At 43.2% G+C, this 25,166-nt stretch overlaps 1 protein-coding gene across 3 annotated transcripts in view; it reads left to right on the forward strand.

The window, feature by feature from the left end:
• The window catches only part of LOC138967614 (mucolipin-3-like), a 41,989-nt gene that overhangs the window by 12,621 nt on the left and 4,202 nt on the right, over positions 1 to 25,166 (forward strand). For 2 of the 3 annotated variants that reach the window (XM_070340218.1, XM_070340219.1), the window contains 11 exons: positions 8,742 to 9,145; positions 11,351 to 11,542; positions 12,148 to 12,301; positions 14,103 to 14,193; positions 14,490 to 14,586; positions 14,958 to 15,063; positions 19,569 to 19,687; positions 20,476 to 20,625; positions 21,734 to 21,847; positions 22,856 to 22,978; positions 24,579 to 24,785. In XM_070340218.1, the coding sequence (XP_070196319.1) occupies positions 8,742 to 9,145; positions 11,351 to 11,542; positions 12,148 to 12,301; positions 14,103 to 14,193; positions 14,490 to 14,586; positions 14,958 to 15,063; positions 19,569 to 19,687; positions 20,476 to 20,625; positions 21,734 to 21,847; positions 22,856 to 22,978; positions 24,579 to 24,785 (1,757 nt within the window). Of the gene's footprint in view, positions 1 to 5,833; positions 6,897 to 8,741; positions 9,146 to 11,350; positions 11,543 to 12,147; positions 12,302 to 14,102; positions 14,194 to 14,489; positions 14,587 to 14,957; positions 15,064 to 19,568; positions 19,688 to 20,475; positions 20,626 to 21,733; positions 21,848 to 22,855; positions 22,979 to 24,578; positions 24,786 to 25,166 lie in introns of those variants that run through there. The other variant, XM_070340220.1, reaches the window with a different exon arrangement.

A 25,166-nucleotide genomic window follows, 5' to 3' on the forward strand; every position in this document is an offset into this window, starting at 1 on the left:
AGAACTGCGAAAGTGACTCGATCGAGCGTTTGCCCTTCTTGTTTTGAAATTAATTCATAAAAAAAATTCCAACTCACTAAAGCAAGCAGTCAGGGTGTTGATTGTTGGTGTGTGACCAAGTGGAGGGCTGGTCTTATCCTGTGTAAAAGGTATGTGACCAAGTGGAGGGCTGGTCTTATCCCGTGTAAAAGGTATGTGACCAAGTGGAGGGCTGGTCTTATCCTGTGTAAAAGGTATGTGACCAAGTGGAGGGCTGGTCTTATCCTGTGTAAAAGGTGTGTGACCAAGTGGAGGGCTGGTCTTATCCCGTGTAAAAGGTATGTGACCAAGTGGAGGGCTGGTCTTATCCCATGTAAAAGGTATGTGACCAAGTGGAGGGCTGGTCTTATCCCATGTAAAAGGTGTGTGACCAAGTGGAGGGCTGGTCTTGTCCCATGTAAAAGGTGTGTGACCAAGTGGAGGGCTGGTCTTATCCCATGTAAAAGGTGTGTGACCAAGTGGAGGGATGGTCTTATCCTGTGTAAAAGGTATGTGACCAAGTGGAGGGCTGGTCTTATCCTGTGTAAAAGGTATGTGACCAAGTGGAGGGCTGGTCTTGTCCCATGTAAAAGGTGTGTGACCAAGTGGAGGGCTGGTCTTGTCCCATGTAAAAGGTGTGTGACCAAGTGTAGGGCTGGTCTTATCCCATGTAAAAGGTGTGTGACCAAGTGGAGGGCTGGTCTTATCCTGTGTAAAAGGTGTGTGACCAAGTGGAGGGCTGGTCTTATCCTGTGTAAAAGGTGTGTGACCAAGTGGAGGGCTGGTCTTATCCTGTGTAAAAGGTGTGTGACCAAGTGGAGGGCTGGTCTTATCCTGTGTAAAAGGTATGTGACCAAGTGGAGGGCTGGTCTTATCCTGTGTAAAAGGTGTGTGACCAAGTGGAGGGATGGTCTTATCCCATGTAAAAGGTATGTGACCAAGTGGAGGGATGGTCTTATCCCATGTAAAAGCCTGACTAGATCTGAGACTGTGAGGCCGACTGGAGTGGGTCTGCCCCACATCTCTCTCCGGCACGGTTGGCCTAGTGGTAAGGTGTCCGCCCGGTGATCGGGAGGTCATGGGTTCGAACCCCGGCCGGTTCATACCTAAGACTTTAAAATTGGCAATCTAGTGGCTGCTCCGCCTGGCGTCTGGCATTATGGGGTTAGTGCTAGGACTGGTTGGTCCGGTGTCAGAATAATGTGACTGGGGGAGACATGAAGCCTGTGCTGCGACTTCTGTCTTGTGTGTGGCGCACGTTATATGTCAAAGCAGCACCGCCCTGATATGGCCCTTTGTGGTGGGCTGGGGTTAAGCAAACAAACAAACAAAAACCACATCTCTCTCCCTTTTTTCTTTTTCTCCAACCCTGACCTCTCTACTTCCTTGTTACTGACACACTTTCTGCTGCTTGCTGGTACAGTGGAACCCTCCTTGTTACTGACACACTTTCTGCTGCTTGTTGCTACAGTGGAACCCTCCTTGTTACTGACACACTTTCTGCTGCTTGCTGGTACAGTGGAACCCTCCTTGTTACTGACACACTTTCTGCTGCTTGCTGGTACAGTGGAACCTTCCTTGTTACTGACACACTTTCTGCTGCTTGCTGGTACAGTGGAACCCTCCTTGTTACTGACACACTTTCTGCTGCTTGTTGCTACAGTGGAACCCTCCTTGTTACTGACACACTTTCTGCTGCTTGTTGCTACAGTGGAACCCTCCTTGTTACTGACACACTTTCTGCTGCTTGTTGCTACAGTGGAACCCTCCTTGTTACTGACACACTTTCTGCTGCTTGCTGGTACAGTGGAACCCTCCTTGTTACTGACACACTTTCTGCTGCTTGCTGGTACAGTGGAACCCTCCTTGTTACTGACACACTTTCTGCTGCTTGCTGGTACAGTGGAACCCTCCTTGATACTGACACACTTTCTGCTGCTTGCTGCTACAGTGGAACCCTCCTTGATACTGACACACTTTCTGCTGCTTGCTGGTACAGTGGAACCTTCCTTGTTACTGACACACTTTCTGCTGCTTGCTGGTACAGTGGAACCCTCCTTGTTACTGACACACTTTCTGCTGCTTGCTGGTACAGTGGAACCCTCCTTGTTACTGACACACTTTCTGCTGCTTGTTGCTACAGTGGAACCCTCCTTGTTACTGACACACTTTCTGCTGCTTGTTGCTACAGTGGAACCCTCCTTGTTACTGACACACTTTCTGCTGCTTGTTGCTACAGTGGAACCCTCCTTGTTACTGACACACTTTCTGCTGCTTGCTGGTACAGTGGAACCCTCCTTGTTACTGACACACTTTCTGCTGCTTGCTGGTACAGTGGAACCCTCCTTGTTACTGACACACTTTCTGCTGCTTGCTGGTACAGTGGAACCCTCCTTGATACTGACACACTTTCTGCTGCTTGCTGCTACAGTGGAACCCTCCTTGATACTGACACACTTTCTGCTGCTTGCTGGTACAGTGGAACCCTCCTTGTTACTGACACACTTTCTGCTGCTTGCTGGTACAGTGGAACCCTCCTTGTTACTGACACACTTTCTGCTGCTTGCTGCTACAGTGGAACCCTCCTTGTTACTGACACACTTTCTGCTGCTTGCTGGTACAGTGGAACCCTCCTTGATACTGACACACTTTCTGCTGCTTGCTGGTACAGTGGAACCCTCCTTGTTACTGACACACTTTCTGCTGCTTGCTGGTACAGTGGAACCCTCCTTGTTAAGGACACACTTTCTGCTGCTTGCTGGTACAGTGGAACCCTCCTTGTTACTGACACACTTTCTGCTGCTTGCTGCTACAGTGGAACCCTCCTTGTTACTGACACACTTTCTGCTGCTTGCTGCTACAGCACAGTCTCTGGTCATGTGCATGCATTTTCTTGAAAATACAAAACTGTAAAGAGGATTAAAAAATTATATTGAGTTAAAAGATAATCCGTCATATGTCAGCTACTCCTGCTGCATAATTTAGAATATGACAACATACAGTCTGACTGTAGGTCAGAGAGGCTTAGGATATCGTTCAGAATAGAATGGCTGCAAATAGAATGGCTGAATGGCTGCAAATAGAACATTAATGCCACAGTGGAGCCCACCTTTTTACACCTGAAACATTCTGTCAAAATCAGGTCTTGGAGAGGGAGTGTCTGAAAATGGAGGAAAATGTACACTACATTGGGGTGTGCACGTTAAAGATCCCACGATTGACAAAAGGGTCTTTCCTGGCAAAATTGTATAGGCATAGATAAAAATGTCCACCAAAATACCCGTGTGACTTGGAATAATAGGCCGTGAAAAGTAGGATATGCGCCGAAATGGCTGCGATCTGCTGGCCGATGTGAATGCGTGATGTATTGTGTAAAAAAATTCCATCTCACACGGCATAAATAAATCCCTGCGCCTTGAATATGTGCGCGATATAAATTGCATAAAATAAAAAAATAAAAAAATAAATCCCTGCGCTTAGAACTGTACCCACGGAATACGCGCGATAATTAAGCCTCATATTGATTGATTGATTGAAAATGTGGAGGTGGTGAACAGTAAGCCTGATAAAGCATGGTCTTAACATGGAGGAGGAATGGTGGTAGGGGGGGGAGGGGGGGGTTGTGGGAGTTATGTTCTGTCCCCTTTAAGGCCTTAAACAATCTGAGAAAATCAGGTCTTAAAAAGGAGGGAGTCTTAAAATGGAGGTAAATTTACAATGCTTATCTGAACAAGCGAAGTCTTATAATTAAGGAAATCTCAAATGGGGGGGGGGGTTCCACTGTATCATGGGATCAGGAGCTGCTCTCTTCTCTTGTCTTTAACAGGGAGCTAATGAGACTCCGAGGATCTCCTTTGTTAGGAAAGGGGTGTGTGGCTTACAACCTACTTGAGTGGGAAAGTTTGAAAAGGATCTAGGAAGTAACAGTTTCTAATTTTAGTGATCAATTTTTGTAAACATAATACATTTGTTTCAGTTTATGTGACTTTACTCTTTCTGTCAACTAGATCATGATAATTTTAGTGGAAATTTTTTTTATTTTGACATTTTTTTAATTGTTTGATGAACTGAAATATGAATTATTCAGATTTTGCATATATACAGTGTGTTTGGAAACTGAGTTTTAGAGACAACAAAAGAAACTAAAACACATACATGTGCACACTACTCACGCACACACACACGCAGACATGATGCACTCATGCATACACACTTGCATGCATGCATGCACACACACACACTAACACGCACACACAAAAATGATCTGACTCAGTGGATAGCGATCATGACACTCAGTGTGGGATTTTAAGTGTAATACTTTAGAGTTAGGCTTGTCTGGTCATTGAGAGTCTCAATCAGACATGAGCATAGAAACAAAGCTTCATTTCCTCTACAGTTGATTTATGAGGAAAAAAGTGACAATACTTCAGCACACAAGTTATTTTTGTCTTTTGAAATGCATTTTGAAAATGTAGAAACTTTGTGTAACCTTGAGTGTTTGTCAAAAACAAGCTTAAAGGACAGAGAAGAAGACAAACAAAGAAAGAAAAGCAGATGTTTCCTGGCACAGAACTGAGTACATTGTACTTCTTCACAGACAGTTTCTTGAAGCTCATTGTGTTGAAGACGAACGCTAAGATTATTCAGATCCCTTGAGTTATACATTATTGTTTTTACTTGTAAGTGTAGCAAACTTAATTGCTATTAGTGGTCGTATGGGAAATTGGAACGTTTGGACTGGTAAGTGGTGCATCTGTTTTTGAGAGAGAGAGAGAGAGAGAGAGAGAGAGAGAGAGAGAGAGAGAGAGAGAGAGAGAGAGAGAGAGAGAGAGAGAGAGAGAGAGAGAGAGAGAGAGAGAGAGAGAGAGAGAGAGAGAGAGAGAGAGAGAGAGAGAGAGAGAGAGAGAGAGAGAGAGATATGCAGAGGTACCATGTCTCACAGCTAGATCCTAAAAGAGAGGGAGAGATAGTAGTGAATGTGTAAGTGTGTGTGAATGTGTGTGTGTGTGAATGTGTGTGTGTGTGTGTAAGTGTGTGTGTGTGTGAATGTGTGAGTGCAATGTGTGTGTGTGCATGTGTGTGTGGATGCTTGTGTGTGAATGTGTTTGTGTGTGTGTGTGAATGTGTTTGTGTGTGTGTGTGTATGTGTGTGTGTATGTGTGTGTGTTTGAAGATACTGTTCTCTTTCTTTTTCTTGTTCGTGGATAAGAAGAATTCATACTGTTCACCATCAGACAGACATTAGACAGACAGACAGATACAGAGAGAAAAAGAAAGTGCATTTCTTGTGAACTACTGATCTGTCTTCATTTCTGATTCATTCGCTTGTGACTTCCTAGCAAGCGGCCGAACATTCCGTCGAGCTAAGTTTTGTTTACTCATTGTTTATCCGTGCACTTAAAAGACCGGTGGGTCGATATATTTGTGACCGGAACGTATTGTTTTGTCAATAACAAATGTTCCAACTACTTATCTTTCTTGTTTTTTGATTCTTCAGTTTTGACAGTTTCTTTTATATGTAACCTATGTGTAACACATTTGTAGACACAGAGTCACACATGCACACACACACACACACACACACATCCACACACACACACAAACAAACAAACACACACACACACACACACACACACAAACACACACAAAAACAAACACACAGACACACACACACACACACACACACACACACAAACACACAGACACACACACACACAAACAAACACACACACACACAGACACACACACAGTTGATTAAGCCTCCCCCACCCCCTCCCGTCTGTTCAACCCTCCACCTTCCACACTGTGACTGAGGTTTGTTTAAAATACCAGGAGAATGTTTAAGGTTGCAACTTTCCTCTTCCTTGACTCACTGCTTTTCATAATCCTCCTAGTTCGACTGAGGAGGGAATGACAAGGAAAACGCATGTATTGACAGTGTCCTTGTGTCTTGTGTAAGACGTCCTAACTGTCAGCTCTTTAGGTCAAATGTATACAGATAATTCTTTACATTTTGAATAGCAACTTATCCATTGTTTTAGAATAGCAACTGGCAGCTTTTGGTTTAATTCTGTGGCCAGGTTTGAGGACATTAGCTGCTTTGAGCAAAGTTATTGTGGAGTTTTCTTCAGTGTTCATCTATCGACAAGGAACATTTCTTTTTAGCTACTTGGGTTTTTCTGAGTGAAACCTGTGTCATAACAGTGTGAACATAATGAAACCTTTATGGCGTAGATAGTGCCCTAGGTTACATTCAAACAGGATGTAAAAGTATCTGTTCATTTGAGGGTTTTTTTTACACCTTTCAGAGTTTATACACAGTGACCCAAGCATGAGAGTTCACATGTTTATACTTGAACCAAACTTTTTCTCTCTCAGGATTGTTATATCCTGTTTCTTTTAATTATTCTATGGTTTGGGTTGTAGCCTTGCGCAAGACTTCCTTGACAGTCCTTTAAACTTTATGAATGTTTCCACTGTCACAGTGTGTGTTGTGTGAAGACTTTACTGTACCGACTGTTTGGACTGTTTTACTGACTGTTTGGACTGTTTCAGTGACTAGAATTTTAGCAAATGCTTGTGGTTTACAGTGACATAGCAGAAAATCAAAGAGACACGGTCAGGGGTGACAGGAATGATTTGACACAGTTTGTTTTGAATGACAGCCAAAACTTCCTGTGCACCCGATTATACATAACCTACAGTGGAAATCATGACAAGGAAACAGAGTTTGGTTTGTGGAATTTAAAGTGACGTCCATTGCCAGAAACTTTGTTCAACATTGTGTGATCCTGGCAAAGAGAAGAGTGTTACTGTTAGTAGTACTGCCTGGTGTTGTTTAGACATGGCACAGGCATGGGTACAACTGAATGTGAAAGGTAAGTTTCTGTGAATTGCTATATATGTTCTATTGTTGTATTCCTAATGTTTAAAGCTCGGAGGTTATAAGATATGTTTGAACAGGGAGAAGAGGATTTATAATGAATAGTTACACATGTAGAGACCTGCACTACTCAAAGACCATACACCAGCCTCACTTTTCCTCTGTCAAGGTGTGTGTTTGTCCGGGGGGGGGGGGGGGGGGGGGGGGGGGGGGAGGGGGGGGGGGGCGTGGTCGCGGTCGCGGTGATGGGTTTGATGGATGAGTGTCTGTGCACATACACCAGCCTCACTTTTCCTCTGTCAAGGTGTGTGTTTGTCGGGGGCGCGGTGATGGGTTTGATGGATGAGTGTGTGTGTACATGTATGCCCCGATACATGTGTGTGCCTGTGGGTGCCTTCAGTTAAAAGTGTAAAGCTATTTTATGCATTGAACAGCGTGACACAATATAATTAGAACAGTACAATGCACAATCAGTGCTCAGTGCAACTGTGCAATGCAGTTCAAACAGTGCAATGAGTACCAGCTACAGTAGTACTTACTTTACTGCCCGTTATGCCGGTTGGCATGTTAGGGCAGCAGAACCAGCTAGTGCAGTGCAATTACTATTTCAGCTTATGTCTCAACTTAGTCACTGGCATACATTAACATTTACATTGGCTGTTGAGTATGGATGGGTGCTGGTCAAGTCAGAAGTTGTGATTGACTGGTCGAGAGGGGTTTAGACTGACCCTTTGATGTTGAAGATAACCTGCTGATGTTACATTACAATTCCTCTTCTTCCTCTGCGTTCGATGAAGATGTAAATACAATGAATAAGACGAACAGGGATTTGAGGATGAAAGTTCCATGTTCATGTCAATGCTTGTTATTCTCTCAGGTGCCAGGAGACTGGTTCCGCATAACTCTCACTTACTCTATTACACATGTTGTATGCAGACCGCTTACTTCCCTTGGTTTGTCGGATAAGACAAACTGGGATTCTGCTAAAAAGGGCCGTGACAGTTTCAGGCGGTTTTGGGAGTTGACAGATATTCCTCTTGAACACCCTCCCCTCCATCCTCACCTCTGATGAGCAACATGGGATAGATCTGCTGTACATGTATAACTGCAGAGCAACATGGGATAGATCTGCTGTACATGTATAACTGCAGAGCAACATGGGATAGATCTGCTGTACATGTATAACTGCAGAGCAACATGGGATAGATCTGCTGTACATGTATAACTGCAGAGCAACATGGGATAGATCTGCTGTACATGTATAACTGCAGAGCAACATGGGATAGATCTGCTGTACATGTATAACTGCAGAGCAACATGGGATAGATCTGCTGTACATGTATAACTGCAGAGCAACATGGGATAGATCTGCTGTACATGTATAACTGCAGAGCAACATGGGATAGATCTGCTGTACATGTATAACTGCAGAGCAACATGGGATAGATCTGCTGTACATGTATAACTGCAGAGCAACATGGGATAGATCTGCTGTACATGTATAACTGCAGAGCAACATGGGATAGATCTGCTGTACATGTATAACTGCAGAGCAACATGGGATAGATCTGCTGTACATGTATAACTGCAGAGCAACATGGGATAGATCTGCTGTACATGTATAACTGCAGAGCAACATGGGATAGATCTGCTGTACATGTATAACTGCAGAGCAACATGGGATAGATCTGCTGTACATGTATAACTGCAGAGCAACATGGGATAGATCTGCTGTACATGTATAACTGCAGAGCAACATGGGATAGATCTGCTGTACATGTATAACTGCAGAGCAAACAAGGTCGTCATGTCATCAAGTATCATTACTGTGTAATTGCAGAGCTGGAGAACATGGCCAACGTGGAGGTTGTCAACGGTTACCACAGCATCAACGACAACGACCACACCTGCCACCTCGCCTCCCACGGGGAAGAGGAGGGGGCCAATGACCCTGACCCTGACAGAATTTACACCACCCAGCATTGCTTCGTCGACAGCTGCCCCGGCCACTGTGACGGAATGGACGCTCGATCTCGGAGTCGGACTTACGGTGGCACGGAGCAGAATCCTGAAACTCACGACTCCAAGAAATGCTCCGGATGCTTCACGCCTGACCAGGTGGATCAGCTCCGGCGGAGGGTCAAGTTCTTCTTCATGGATCCCTTCAGCAAGTTCAAGGCCAGGCGACACCTGCCGTGGAAGATGGGTTTGCAGTTCCTCAAGATCGTCATCCTCACCATCCAGGTGGGTGCATTTGAGAACAAGCTAGTTAGCAAGCACAAGAATAAACTCCTTATTTAAAAAAAAAATAAAACATTCTTAAGGCATGCCTCACAAAAAACGAAAAGACATCACTCGTAGCGTTACTGTCAAATCTGTCTGTGCTCCCTTGTGAGTGGGATAGGGCGCAAAAAGCTTCCAAAGTTAACCACAAAAGTATGAGGCAGTTTTCTTTCTACGGCTGCTCACTTTCCCCAGGGAGAAAAGAGCTCAAATTTGTAAAACCTCACAGATTCTATGAAATGACCTTATCTTGGCTGGTCTCCTCTCACATCACGGTGAGGGGCGTAGAAAAACTGATCATCATTAGTGTTTGGTTGGTGTCTTTGTGTTGTGACAACTAAATGCAACATCCATCTCTCACACACACGTACACGTCTGTGGAAAGATTGTCAATGGTGATGAACCCTACACTTTATTTTGCAGCTGGTTCAGTTTGGCTACCAGCGCTCGGAGGTCGAAGATTTTCAGTGGTCCTAAGTCATACACTTTATTTTGCAGCTGGTTCAGTTTGGTTACCAACAGTCAGAAGTCAAAGATTGCCAGTGGTCATTAGTTGTACACTTTATTTTGCAGCTGGTTCAGTTTGGTTACCAACAGTCACAAGTCAAAGATTGCCAGTGGTCATTAGTTGTACACTTTATTTTGCAGCTGGTTCAGTTTGGTTACCAACAGCAGGGCCTCACATCCACGTCGGACATCGGACATATGAGGATATTTTTTCCAAATGTCATACATTTTTCATGCAGGAGGACAAATGTCCTATTGTTTTTGTCACAAAGTGGTCAATGTCCGATTATTCTATCATTTGATCCGGACATCGTCAGTACTTCTTAATTTACAGTAGTTTGAATGCTATGTTATCGATGTATTGCGAAACGATGTGTAGCAGACGATATTAGACACTTTGTGCCTCTAGTACCAAAGAGTTTCCAAGGCTCGCAACTCGGAATGCTCGAAGCCAGTTGAGAGTTGCCTCCCTTCGCGCTTTCCCCGAAAATAACAAACATGCCGCCTAAACGAAAACCGCGATCCCAGAAAAGGGACAGAAGAAATTACACTTCAAGTCCCTTCCCTCATCATCTGTCAGTAGCACGGAAACTGAGCTTCCTCCAGCCCCAGAGCAGTTAGAGCCCGATCGCCCAGGTGAGAATGTCGATCGCGATAGTCAAACATCGGAGCCCCACGCGTAACTTCGTCTCAGTCAAGCTGGGCGACATCATTCCCGTGGATGTCGCATGACCCAGAGAGGAAACTTATGTTTTGCACCTCATGTCAGCACACAGGGAAGTCCAACACTTTTACCGTTGGCTGTTCCAACTTTCGCAAATCGGCCCTTACCGATCATCAAGAAACCAAAGACCATGCTGTTAGTGTGCTTGTGCCATCTCTCCAGAGAGACAAGGAGATAGTTGAAACCCGACAGCTGACAAAACAAGAAAAGGGGGCAGCTGTGGCAGTCAAAGCTGCTCACTTTTTGCCAAGAAAAGTATTTTTGTTCTTTTACCCTCGTGCCAAGAAACTAGTCAAGTTTAATCATATTTACGTTTTGTTACGGGAAAAAAATGTCCTATTGATTTGTTTTTGTTCAGGACAAATGTCCTATCACTTTTACATTGGCCAGGACATTTGTCCTATGCTACCTCTCATGGATGTGAGGCCCTGTAACAGTCAGAAGTGAAAGATTGCCAGTGGTCATTAGTTGTACACTTTATTTTGCAGCTGGTTCAGTTTGGTTACCAACAGCCAGAAGTCAAAGATTGCCAGTGGTCATTAGTTGTACACTTTATTTTGCAGCTGGTTCAGTTTGGTTACCAACAGCCAGAAGTCAAAGATTGCCAGTGGTCATTAGTTGTACACTTTATTTTGCAGCTGGTTCAGTTTGGTTACCAACAGTCACAAGTCAAAGATTGCCAGTGGTCATTAGTTGTACACTTTATTTTGCAGCTGGTTCAGTTTGGTTACCAACAGTCAGAAGTCAAAGATTGCCAGTGGTCATTAGTTGTACACTTTATTTTGCAGCTGGTTCAGTTTGGTTACCAACAGTCAGAAGTCAAAGATTGCCAGTGGTCATTAGTTGTACACTTTATTTTGCAGCTGATTCTGTTCGGTTACCAACAGTCAGAAGTCAAAGATTGCCAGTTATAAGTCCTACACTTTATTTTGCAGTTGGTTCAGTTTGGCTACCAGCGCGGGGAGGTTGTGGAGTTCTTTGAGCGCAGTCAGAAGGCGTTGTCTCACCTGATGCTGAAGGACTGGGACCCCAGCTATGAGACAATGCCCTATCCCCCTGCCACGGGGACCTACGCTCTCTACAGTGTGGATGCTCTGTTAGACCACATTGACTATGCATGGGGACAGGTGTGTGTGTGTGTGTGTGTGTGTGTGTTTGTGCGTCTGTGTGTGTGTGTGTGCGTGCGTGTGTGTGTGTGTGTGTGTGTTAGTGTGTGTGTGTATGTGTATGTGTGTGTTTGGAACCCCCACCCCCCCTGTTTATACCACACAAAAATGTGAGAAATGTGTGTCCAAGACAGCAGAAAGTGTTAAGATAGAGGTAAAGTTAGAGATTTAGGAACAAAAATTATGTAAAAAGCAAGATCTTTATAGGACAATCTTGAACTTGAACTAGGGCATCTTGGGGGAAGGGGGGGTGGGGGGAGGCAAGGCTTTGGACTGACCTTCACCTTGGATGAACTTAGGGGAGTAAGCGGTCTTAATGCATACAACATTAATTTTGTTAATAATTTATTCCTTTTTTTTTTTTACAAAAAAATGACGAAGACGAAAAGTGGAAACTAGTTCGTGTTTATGTATTCATGTTGCTGTTTTCTGGTGTGTACATTTTTATTGTTATCTTGGTTTAATTTGTTTCATAATCAATTTCATATGATGCTCTAAATGCTTAAAATAACACCCCCCCTCATTTGTTCAAGAATTTCACATGGGATGTGCATGCTTTTGTTCAGTACCACAACTTGTCTCATCGTGCGCTGGCCTACGTGACCTTGCTGAAGGACAACAAAACGAAGATGGACGTCCCCATCAGGATGTGCACCAGGTTCAACAACTACACCGACTTTAACAACGGCTCATACCTTGTTATGTCTGGAGTGGGTCACAGTGAGTAGGCTTTTCAACTTGGTTTCGGCTTATTCTCGTATACATATGTGTAAAGTTTTAGTGGCTAAAAGACGACTACGGCGACCATGTTCAGCCGAGCACTTACTTGTGAGATCCCTGTCGGGCGACATACGTCTGTAGTTGTCTGTGGTATAAGGTCAACTGCGATCCTCCGTTAGTCGAGAATCTGCACGTCATTTCCACTGCGTCATTCATTCCCTATATTATTTACCTCTACTGTCTTGGTACACCCAACCCTCTTTATAGTCTCAGTGTCTCTTGCATCCCTTCCCGTTTTATCAAAGACCCTTCTTACAATGAATTATTATATCCCAACCCAAATCGTACAGTTCATATTCACATATATGTAGACTAGAGGAATACCCGGCTTCGCTGGGGTGAATCGCGAGACAGAGACAGACAGCGTGGCGGTTCACCACAATCACCTTTGAAGGCGAAGTCCTGTCAAACGGGATTGAGAATTATAGAGCTTATTTCTTAGCCCTATATTATCTGTTATGGCTTCTCAAATGCCAGAACATACTGACTGACAAAAGCCGCTTGACCCCATCACAAACAGAACTCTACAATCCACAGGTGTGCCCACACACAAACACACACACACACAGAGAAGCCTATATATGTATATATCTATATTTATAAATATATAGAGATAGATGACAGTGTATTTTTCGCGTGGCTATAAATTGATTCGACCTTTTCACTTTTACAGTAAGGACAACTTACGGGTACATGCAAGGAAAGCCCACAACTTCTAAGGTGAACAACTCTGCAGAGTCTGCTGTGAAGGGCGACGGTAGTCTCCCTGTCACACTCGACCCCCTTTGAATGAACTTAAATCCCTCCCAGGTGGAATGGGAACAGCACAAAAATGATTCAGTGACCAAATCACCACAATCACTATTGAAGGCGAAGTCCACTCAAACGGGATTGAGAATAACTGTTATGGCTTCTCGAAGGAAGGCTTTGTTTGTTTGTTTGTTTAACGCCCAGCCGACCACGAAGGGCCATATCAGGGCGGTGCTGCTTTGACATTTAACGTGCGCCACACACAAGACAGAAGTCGCAGCACAGGCTTCATGTCTCACACAGGTGTTGCCCACACACACACACACACACACAGAGAAGCCGTATATATATATGTATATCTATATCTATAAATATATAGAGATAGATGACAGTGTATTTTTCGCGTGGCTATAAATTGATTCGACCTTTTCACTTTTACAGTAAGGACAAGTTACGGGTGCAATCGTGACATTCTAAAAATAGTAACGTAGTAACGGGAATATGGATAGACGCCACACGAAGGAAGGGAGATAAACGCTGAAAACACTGGAGAAGAAGAGGAAGAGTTACTGGGAAAAACCAAAATCGGTTCAGCGCTGCGCGCTGAGAGCACGTGTTGAAATATCTCATCGTTGAGGTTGTGTCCGGGGTGTAGCTGAATACGGTCTCCAAATTTGAAAAAGATCCACCGAGAAATTTGGCTTGGCATCGCGGACACACACACACACAGACAGACAGACAGACAGACACAAGTCGGATATATATATATATATAAAATCACTTCTGTTTCTGGTATAAATGAATGTGGACATTTGGGTATACACAAAGGGCTGATTGTAAACACTCATACATTGAGGTGCTAAGTGCTCTGTGGATACAACTTTTATGAGATAATGCTTCCCTATTTGTGATTAGCTTGCTTTGTTTGTTTGCCGGTCACTTCTTGCCGGAAGATGTGAACTGATCACTGTGTGTTTGACTTTCATCTCAGATTGTACCGACCTTGATCCACTGGCAGGACCCAAGAAATATGACATCCGTACATACTTGACACAGCATAACATCTCCATCCCATTTAAAAAGTGAGTATATTTGTGTTGCTCATGCTGTGTGTGTGTGTGTGTGTGTGTGTGTGTGTGTGTGTATTTTTGTTGTTTCTCATGCAGTGTGTGTTTGAGTGTGTGTGTGTGTGCCAGTGATGGGGGTGTTTGTACTACTACTGGTACTGAAGTTTATGGACATGGCGGCATAGTCATGTGAATTAGGTACTTGATTTGAGATGTAGATTGATCTGACAACAGCGTATGGTAATGCTGTAGATTGATCTGACAACAGCGTATGGTAATGCATTCTTATTTTGTGATGCTATTTCTTCCAGGTTGTTGGATCTAACACTGGAGTTTCCTTTCAAGACTTTCCATCTGAACTTGATAGAGACACACTACGGTCCCACATGCTACAATGTCAATGCTACGGTAAGTAGCAACATGTAGTATGCCTCTCTCTCCCCCCCCCCCCCCCTCTTAATCAATGATACGATTTGAATAACTCCTTCTCCTTAATCAGTGATGTGATTTCCATAACTCTTTTTTGTATAACTTTATCAGTTTAACATGTTTCTCTCTATAATGTAACATATCTTTGTTGTATTCAGATTAAATTCACAAACTCTGATTTGAATAATTCTTTTCTGTTTATCTTTATATTTTAAAAATGTTTCTCTTTATAATGTAAGGTATCTTCGTTGTCTTCAAATCAAATTCACAAATAAATAACTCCTTTCTGTATGTTTTTTTTCTGTTTAAAATGTTTCTCTCTATAATCAACATATCTTTGTTGTTTTCAGATCAAATTCACAAACCAGGAGCAGAGTGGTCAGATACTAATTGCGTTGTTACTGCACAACTCGGAAAGGAAGTGCGTAGGCAAGATTATGTCCCTTGATGCAAAAGGTGAGTTGCTTGTGTCCTTGCTACATAAATGAAACCTATAAATGCGCGCAGGTTTTTATCAGATTGCAGCATTTTCAACATGAATTTTAAGATTTGTTCAGACCCCCTTACCTAGAATTTCAGGGATTATTGCTTATGGGAGGCCTCTTCATTTAGTGTCTACAATAGACAAGTTCCGGAAATAACTGTCGGGTTCGTATGGGTTGTGAAGGAGTGAATACTCTTGCTTTTAGTGAGTCAAACTTTCCCACATGACATATAATAGACGAGTCGCTAGCGAGGGGCGTGTCTGAAACACGTGGAAAAGGAGAACGTGTAGAAAGCTTGCCTCACAAAATGCAAGAATAATCACTCTTTCACAACCCATACAAACTCGAGTTATTTTGGGAATTTGTCTATTGATGCTTCTTATTGGGGAGTGTGGCCTGTGATGAAGTTGAACGAGTTGCTGTATGTTCATTTCATGCCGCTTGCCCTGCTTCATTGAGTGTTTTGGCAGTTGTAGTTTGAATGACTGGAGCAGCATGGTGTTCAGTAATACAGTGTTTTGGCAGTTGTAGTTTGAATGACTGGAGCAGCGTGGTGTTCAGTAATACAGTGTTTTGGCAGTTGTACCGTAAAAGTCGACCTATAAGACGCACCTGGGTATAAGCCGCAACCCCCGATTTTTAAAAAAAATTCAGAAAAATCCATACACAAGCCGCTCCGGCATACAAGCCGCGCCTAGAAGCAAAGTTCAAGTCAAGAAACATCGAAAGTCAACGAAAAAAACACACACACACAAAAACGAACCGGCTAACTTGTCAGATGCTGAAAATCCGCTGAAGTCGGACTCCTCAGTGTCGGAGATGAACAAGTTCAGAATGGCTTCTGGCACAGAGTCACCGGAAGTGTCACTCTCGGCCTCACTGTCAGTGGCTGTCGTGTTGTCTGTCGCGTCGTCTGCTCCAGTGATGATCTCAGCCTTTCTGAAGCCGTTGATGATCGTTGACTTTTTGACGGCATCCCAAGCTTTCAGGACCCACTGGCACACATCTGCAAAGGTTGCTCTACGCATGCGGCCAGTCTTTGTGAATGATTTCTCGCCATCCACCATCCACCTCTCCCACTCATCCCTCATCACCACTTTGAAGGGCCGGTTCACACTGATATCGAGGGGTTGCAGGTACTTTGTTGTGCCACCCGGGATGATAGCGATGATGGAGTTGGTGGCAGTGACTGACTTTTTGACCTTCTCAGTGATGTGTGCACGCATGCTGTCCATGACTAACAGAGCTTTAGTGCGACGGAAGAAACCCCCTGGCCTTTTCCCATAGCATTCTGTCAGCCAGGTGTCCATCATCTTCTCATCCATCCACCCCTTCTTGTTAACCTGCACGACGATCCCCCTCGGAAACTTTTCTTTCGGCATTGTGATTCGCTTGAAAATCACCATCGGCGGAAGCTTTTCACCCGAAGCCGTGCACGACAAAACACAGGTGAAGTGTGTTTTTTCATGTCCCGTTGTTTTCAGTGCCACAGAAGACTCGCCCTTTTTGTTTACTGTGCGTGTCAATGGAAGGTCAAAGGTCAACGGAACCTCATCCATATTTATGATGTTCTGTGGGCCAATCAGATTCTCAGCTACCTGCTCTTGTGCGTAGTTTCGAAATGACATCATTTTCTCCTGGAAGTCTGGCGGCAGCTGTTGGCACAAAGTTGTACGTGCACACAGTGACAGACCTTTGCGCCTCAAAAATCGGCAACACCAAGATTGACCGCCTTTGAAGTCGTCTATCTTCAGACGTGTTGCAATGGTGCGTGCTTTCAGACGAAGCTGAACAGTTGAAACACCGCGACCATCCGCACGTTGTGTGTTGACCCAGTCCTCCATTTCGTTTTCTAATTGGGGCCAGCGTGCCTTGCAACCACGGAATGCTTTTGTGGATTTCTTGCATTTCACAAGTTCGCCTCGTTGCTTTCGCCAACGCCTAATCATGCTTTCATTGACGCCGATTTGTTGAGCAGCAGCGCGATTGCCTTTTTCAACAGCCAAGTCTATGGCTGCAAGTTTGTAGGCTGCATCATAGGCCTGCCTCCGTGTTTTCGGCATCGTGGTCAGTTGTACGTTGCTTTGTTTTAGGAGATGTGCGTGTTGCTGTTCTCTGTAGTAGCAATGCGAAGTGATCGATCAAAACCGGTGTATGCCAACCCATTACTGTGTGAGTTATTGTCATGCTTCAAACTTCCGAAAAGAAGGTGAGTGAGTGAATTGAGGTAAACACAGCTGATTCAAGGCCATTACACAGCGGCGATCCAACTTCCGGAAACTAGGTCACTGAGCGAAGTCAGATACACGCCACTGATTCAGAAAAAGTCATTCATAAGCCGCACCGCCTTAAAAGCCGCAGGGGTCCATTTAGGAAAAAAAAGTCGCGGCTTATAGGTCGACTTTTACGGTAGTTTGAATGACTGGAGCAGCATGGTGTTCAGTAATACAGTGTTTTGGCAGTTGTAGTTTGAATGACTGGAGCAGCATGGTGTTCAGTAATACAGTGTTTTGGCAGTTGTAGTTTGAATGACTGGAGCAGCGTGGTGTTCAGTAATACAGTGTTTTGGCAGTTGTAGTTTGAATGACTGGAGCAGCATGGTGTTCAGTAATACAGTGTTTTGGCAGTTGTAGTTTGAATGACTGGAGCAGCATGGTGTTCAGTAATACAGTGTTTTGGCAGTTGTAGTTTGAATGACTGGAGCAGCGTGGTGTTCAGTAATACAGTGTTTTGGCAGTTGTAGTTTGAATGACTGGAGCAGCATGGTGTTCAGTAATACAGTGTTTTGGCAGTTGTAGTTTGAATGACTGGAGCAGCATGGTGTTCAGTAATACAGTGTTTTGGCAGTTGTAGTTTGAATGACTGGAGCAGCATGGTGTTCAGTAATACAGTGTTTTGGCAGTTGTAGTTTGAATGACTGGAGCAGCATGGTGTTCAGTAATACAGTGTTTTGGCAGTTGTAGTTTGAATGACTGGAGTAGCATGGTGTTCAGTAATACAGTGTTTTGGCAGTTGTAGTTTGAATGACTGGAGTAGCATGGTGTTCAGTAATACAGTGTTTTGGCAGTTGTAGTTTGAATGACTGGAGTAGCATGGTGTTCAGTAATACAGTGTTTTGGCAGTTGTAGTTTGAATGACTGGAGCAGCATGGTGTTCAGTAATACAGTGTTTTGGCAGTTGTAGTTTGAATGACTGGAGCAGCATGGTGTTCAGTAATACAGTGGAACTCCCCTTTTAAGACCTTGATTTTTCTGATTTTTTGTTTATAAAATCTGTAAATTTACTCTTTTTAAGAACTGATTTTCCTGGAGTCTCTTTGTTTATTATCATGACCAAAATATACCTGTTATGACAGGACACCTACAATGTAGGGACACTTTTGACTGGTTCTTTCATCACAGGCACCACTGTATTATATTAGTAGTAGTAGTAGTACAGTCGGACTTGTCTATAACGGCCAACCAAGACACCAAGCAGAAGTCTTCATCTTGGACAGGTGGTCACTATGGAAAGGACGAGTTCTATAGTGTAATCTCCCTTTAAAGACCTTGACAAATCTGAGAAAATCAGGTCTTAAAAAGGAGGGAGTCTAATTTACACAGTTTATGAACAAAAAGTCTGAGAAAACATGGTTTTGAAAGGGAGGGAGTCTGATAGTGGGGGGTCTTAAAGGGGAGGGAGTCTGATAGTGGGGGGTCTTAAAGGGGAGGGAGTCTGATAGTGGGGGGTCTTAAAGGGGAGGGAGTCTGATAGTGGGGGGTCTTAAAGGGAGGGAGTCTGATAGTGGGGGGTCTTAAAGGGGAGGGAGTCTGATAGTGGGGGGTCTTAAAGGGGAGGGAGTCTGATAGTGGGGGGTCTTAAAAGGGAGGGAGTCTGATAGTGGGGGATCTTAAAGGGGAGGGAGTCTGATAGTGGGGGGTCTTAAAGGGGAGGGAGTCTGATAGTGGGGGGTCTTAAATGGGAGGGAGTCTGATAGTGGGGTGTCTTAAAAGGGGGGTTCCACTGTATAGGGGAAACACTTGTCGGGGATCGTTTGGGATGGTCGTAAGGGCAGGTTGGAATGTATTATTATTATGATGAGTCAGCATGATGCAGACCTGGGAACCCATATGATTTCGCCGTATTTTGTATGCATGATTGTCTAGAATACGAGCAGTACGGTTAGTGGACAAAAATACGCCGAGAAAAAATCCTAGACTCCTTTGCTTCACAAGCTCATCCCAAAACCAATCGAACATTTTGACACATGATTACAATTTGTGTCAGTAAACATCGAAAGAAGCATTTGTTTTAAACGTTTTGGTAAATTTGATAAACGGTGCAACGGACGCGTGTGAAATATGTTTGAATTACGGATGTTCAAATGCTGTGTGGAGTACGCTGATTTTTCTGAAATACACCAAGTTTGCTTGAGAATACTCCAAGTGCAAAACAGGGGTTCCTAGGTCTGATAACAGTTGATACTGATGGTTTCAGCGGAGGAATTGGATTCCCAGAGGCGGAGCGTAGCAGTGGACTCTGTGGTGATCATCGTCTGCAGTCTGTCCACCGTCCTCTGCATTCGATCCCTCGTACGCTCCTTCAAGCTCAAGCGGGTGAGTCATATTTGGTATATCGGATTGTTTTGCTTCGTTCATGGGCTGAAACTCCACTCGTGCAAAAACATGAGTCGATTTTTTACTTGTATTATCTTTTTTCCCCGTCATTCAGGTAGCATACGCCGGGGCGTGCTATACCTGGGGATAGTGTGCAGTGACAGAATCGCACTACCCATTCTTGTTTTTTCCTGCATGTGTGTATTTGTGTTTTCCAAGGCCTGACACTTTCACTGTGACCTTGGAATGTTTATCCTGCGCATGCGTGCACACAGGGTGTTGTGACACTAAGGAGAGTCTACACAAAGTTGACTCAGGGAAATAAATCCCTTGTCAAATGTGGGTGTCAAACCCATGCCACTAGCGACAACTGGTTATATATATACGTGTATTCTCATTATGTGTTGACATTTGTACACACTTTCTTCTTTCTCTCATTGTCACTGTGTGCATAAATGTAGATAGCAAGTTTGTATACATCGCTCTTGTTACCAGGAACAATTGTTATTATAAGTGTTCAGACAGACAAATGAAAAAATAAAAAAGACTTAGCTGCGAGTATGCCTGTCCACTCTACAGACTTTTGGGACGATGTACTTGTGAATGTCTAGTTTTGTCAAATATTAAAAATTCCATTAACTAACAATTTTTGTTTTTTTTATTCTGGATTTTGGAACGTTGGCAGTCTGTCTGATTTTGTATTTATGATAATTGGAAGAAAAAGTTTGCATTGTGTCGAAACATTTTCCTTGCTAGACGCACACAGCTAATTGTTTCTTCTGTTTCAGAGGGTTGAACAGATGTTCAAGACTCGTTATGGGAAGACGCTGTCGATGTCTGATCGCATGGAGTTCGTCAATCTGTGGTACTTCCTCCTCATAGTCAACGACATCTTCACCCTTGCTGGCTCTGCCTACAAGATTCAGCTAGAAACCAGAGTGAGTGTGTGACCTTTGTTATATTCTTTGTCATTCAAATGTTATGATGTGGTCACGATATTTTTATCCGATATTTGTTTTGGGTATTGACAACAATGTCCTTCCCTTTTCAACTGTATTTTTTGTTATTTTTGGCTCACGTAAGTGTAGCCTATGCGATCGTAACTTTGTCTGTGTGCGTGCGTGTGTATGTGCGTGCGTGCATGTGTATGTCTGTGGTAGAAACTCTAACATTTGAAGACGTCACATTACATTGACGTCACATTATGACGTAAGAGGGTTAGACGTCACGCGAAGGAAGTACTGAAAGTCTCGGTCATTATTATTTTGAGCGGGCCGAGACTAGTTGGCAGTCGTGTCCCTGTAAGTAGGCCAGAGACTATAGAGTATACACTCTATAGTCTCTGAGTAGGCTACATGCAGACAGACAGATCTAGATCTAGTGTCTCGCTTTCTTGCACAGTTTCACCTATGCTCTTTCTGTGTGTGTGTGTGTGTGTGTGTGTGTGTGTGTGTGTGTGTGTGTGTGTGTGTGTGACAGAGTGATTGAGTTTGTGTTACTGTTTGTCGATTTCTTACGTGAGCCTTGATGGCTTCGCCTCTTGTTACTGAGTGCTCTCTTCTTTTTGGGCATTCCCCTACAGGCATGTATGTTGTCAAAGATGGGCATTCCCCTACAGGCATGTATGTTGTCAAAGATGGGCATTCCCCTACAGGCATGTATGTTGTCAAAGATAGGCATTCCCCTACAGGCATGTATGTTGTCAAAGATGGGCATTCCCCTACAGGCATGTATGTTGTCAAAGATGGGCAAATTTGAAATCATTAAAAAGCAGTGTGTATGCGTGTATATATGCATAATGATAGCTAGGCATTCTCGTTTTTTTGTTACAATGGAACGCCTCATTTAAGATCCCCCCAATTGAATACTCCCTCCCTTTTAAGACCCTGTTGTCTCACACTCTGTGTTCATGACCTCTGTAAATTGTCCCCCATGTTAAGACCACCTTCACTTTAAGAACGGATTTTCTACGATTGTTGGAGGTGTTCAAAGTGGGTTTCCACTGTATTGACTCTGTTTCACCTCACTTTGGTATGCATGTTTCAGACGGTGACGATCACGTCCTTCAAGTATGACCTGTGCAGTCTGATGCTGGGTCTGGGCGGTCTGCTGGCCTGGATCGGCTGTCTCAGATACCTCAACTTCTTCAAGACATGCAACGTAAGTTAGCGGGGACCAGAAGGGTTGTGGGGAAGCAGTGTTGTCCCAGACTCCGAGGACAATAGGTCGGTTGACCTGGATCAAAAATATGTATACAGACCTGTGCTCATCTACGGTTTCTCCGTAATTTCTCCGATTTTTATATGCAGAATACGGTGCTACGGATTTTTAATTAAAATTCTGAAATTCAGATGTTTTACTCACACACAAAAAATTTGTACTTTTTTTCTGTTTTAAGATGTTTTGACCAATTTGTTGGCCTTTGCGCTGAAAAGACGTTCTCCGATTTACCGGAAGCGCGCGTGTTCTCAGCATTGAATCTTTGTTCTTAGACTTAGTTCGTCCAGCGTCAGCGTGGCAACTTGTGATTGAAGTGAAACATGGAAAAGAAAAAAAGAGTGCGAGATTCAGATAGTGAAGAGGAGACACCAGCTCTCTCACCAAAGAAGAAGAAAACAGCACAACAGTGCTGGAAGTCCAGTTATTCTCAAGACAGTCCAGTGATGAATGAATGTCAGAATGACGAGACCAAAGACATTTTCAGAACAAATGTTACAACAGTGTTGATGTTTCACCTTGGCTTGTTAATAAATAGTAATTCCCATTCTACTGCGTCATAGTGTTTCAGTTTGTGAGCAGAATTATGTCTTGAACTGTCGTTACAGCTTACTACTCATCTACTGAAACATTTTAAAAACTACTGAAATTTGGTTTGTTTACTACTGATGAGCGTTTTGAGTGTGCACAGGTCTGTGTATAGGTCCAAATGCTTTGGGCTGAGAAAGATTAGGTAGAAATACGGCAGACTAGCTGATGGATAATTACGTGTTGTGTTATTGAGTGTGTGTGTGTGTGTGTGTCTTGACTGTGTGTGTGTCTGACTGTGTGTGTCCGTGTGTGTGTGTTTCTACATAAACCAGTATGCAGAAGGAGACCGATTCTTTAATCCGTGTGATATTTTGGCCAACTTTGTGAGTGTAACCTGACAAAAAGTGTACATTTCAACAGATCCTGATTCTGACGCTGAAGACTGCGTTTCCCAACATGCTGCGTTTCATGGTGTGCGCGCTGACCATCTACTTCGGCTTCATGTTCTGTGGATGGGTGGTGCTGGGACCATACCACATCAAGGTACAACACGCACACGTTGGCCGTTTTTCTCACACAGTGGAACCCCCCTTTTAAGACCTCCACACATCTGAGAAAATCCGGTCGAAAAGGCGAAAATACAACATTTAGTCAAGCTCAGTCGAACTCACAGAATGAAACTGAACGCATTGCATTTTTTCCGCAAGACCGTACACTTGTAGCATCGTCTGTCCACCGCTCGTGGCAAAGGCAGTGACATTAACAATCCAAAAAAGCGTCGTAGCGGTTGTGCTGAGGAGGATAGCACGCTTTTCTATATCTCTATTCTTTTTAACTCTCTGAACGTGATTTTAATCCAAACATATCATATCTATGTGTTTTTGGAATCAGGAACGGACAAGGAATAAGATGAAATTGTTTTTAAATCGATTTCGGAAATTTTATTTTAATCATAATTTTTATATTTTTAATTTTCAGAGCTTGTTTTTAATCCGAATATAACATATTTATATGTTTTTGGAATCAGAAAATTATGAAGAATAAGATAAACGTATTTTTGGATCGTTTTATAAAAAAATAATTTTAATTACAATTTTCAGATTTTTAATGACCAAAGTCATTAATGAATTTTTAAGCCTCCAAGCTGACATGCAATACCAAAGTCCGGCCTTCGTCGAAGCTTGCTTGGCCAAAATTTCAATCAATTTGATTGAAAAATGAGGGTGTGACAGTGCCGCCTCAACTTTGACAAAATGCTGGATATGACGTCATCAAAGACATTTATCGAAAATATGAAAGAAACGTCTGGGGATATCATACCCAGGAACTCTCATGAAAAATGTCATAAAGATCGGTCCAGTAGTTTACTCTGAATCGCTCTACACACACACACACACACAGACACACACACACATACAGACACACACACACACACATACACCACGACCCTCGTCTCGATTCCCCCCTCTATGTTAAAACATTTAGTCAAAACTTGACTAAATGTAAAAAGGAGGGGGTCTTAAAATGGAGGTAAATTTACAGAGGTTCTTATCAGAAAGTCTGGAAAACAAGGTCTTGAAAGAGAGGGAGTCTAGAATTGGGGGGGGGGGGGGGGGGGGGGTCTTATTAAGGGGGTCCACTGTACTTAACTGTGCCAAACATTATTGCAACAAATTTTTCACACCAACTAAAGCATTCATTCCTGTGTCACTTCTTTCAAACGTGAAAGGGCATTTTAGGCACTCAACTTGGCTATGTGAAGCCAAATCAATTATCAATACAGAACAGGTTGTTTTGATTTAGAAAGTTAACTAAACAACAAAAAGTATTCTGTAAAGATAATTGACTTGGCTTTCTCTATGTACGTTAAAGTTGCCAAGTTGTGCCTATTCTGAATTTTTGTAGATTGTTTAATTGGTTTGATCTTTCCTGTCGGTTTTTCGTCAAGTTTTAGTTAAGATATATTGACAGTTTTGTAAAGATATAATATTTATTGTCTGTTGACAGTTTCATCCAGTTTTAGTAAAGATATAACATTGTTTTCTATTGACAGTTTCATCCAGTTTTAGTAAAGATTTAACATTGTTTTCTATTGACAGTTTTGTCAAGTTTGAGTGAATATGTAACATTTTTGTCCTGACAGTTTCGTCAGCTGAGCACCACATCAGAGTGTCTGTACTCGCTGGTGAACGGCGATGACATGTTTGTGACGTTCTCGGCCACCGTGACGGACAACATATGGGTGTGGTACTTCTCTCGCGCCTACCTCTATATCTTCATCTCTCTCTTCATCTACTGCGTCCTCTCTCTCTTCATTTCCGTCATCATGGACACATATGAAACACTCAAGGTGAGATGGGGGTGGGTGGGTGGAGGGGGGGAATGGTGAGAAAGTGTGTGTGTGTGTGTGTTTTTTTGTTTTGTTTGTGTGTGTGTGTGTGTATATGTGTGTGTGTGTGTATATGTGTGTGTGTGTTAGTGCATGTGTGTGTGTTTGTTAGTGCATGCATGTGTGTGTGTTTGTGTGTGTGTGTGTGTGTAAGTGTGTGTGTAAGTGTGTGTGTGTCTGTGTGTGTCTGTGTGTGTCTGTGTGTTTATGCATTGCTATTAAACTCCGAGGAATAGGTTTTGAATGAAAGTGGAGGTTTTGTTTTGAAGTAATGAGCTTAGAAGCTTCTATTTTCGTTCTTTTTTTCAAGTTGGTTAGTAATCTGAGTATGTTTTGAATGTA

The sequence above is a fragment of the Littorina saxatilis genome, linkage group LG5 (genome assembly GCF_037325665.1).
Source record: "Littorina saxatilis isolate snail1 linkage group LG5, US_GU_Lsax_2.0, whole genome shotgun sequence".
Lineage (NCBI taxonomy): Eukaryota > Metazoa > Mollusca > Gastropoda > Littorinimorpha > Littorinidae > Littorina > Littorina saxatilis.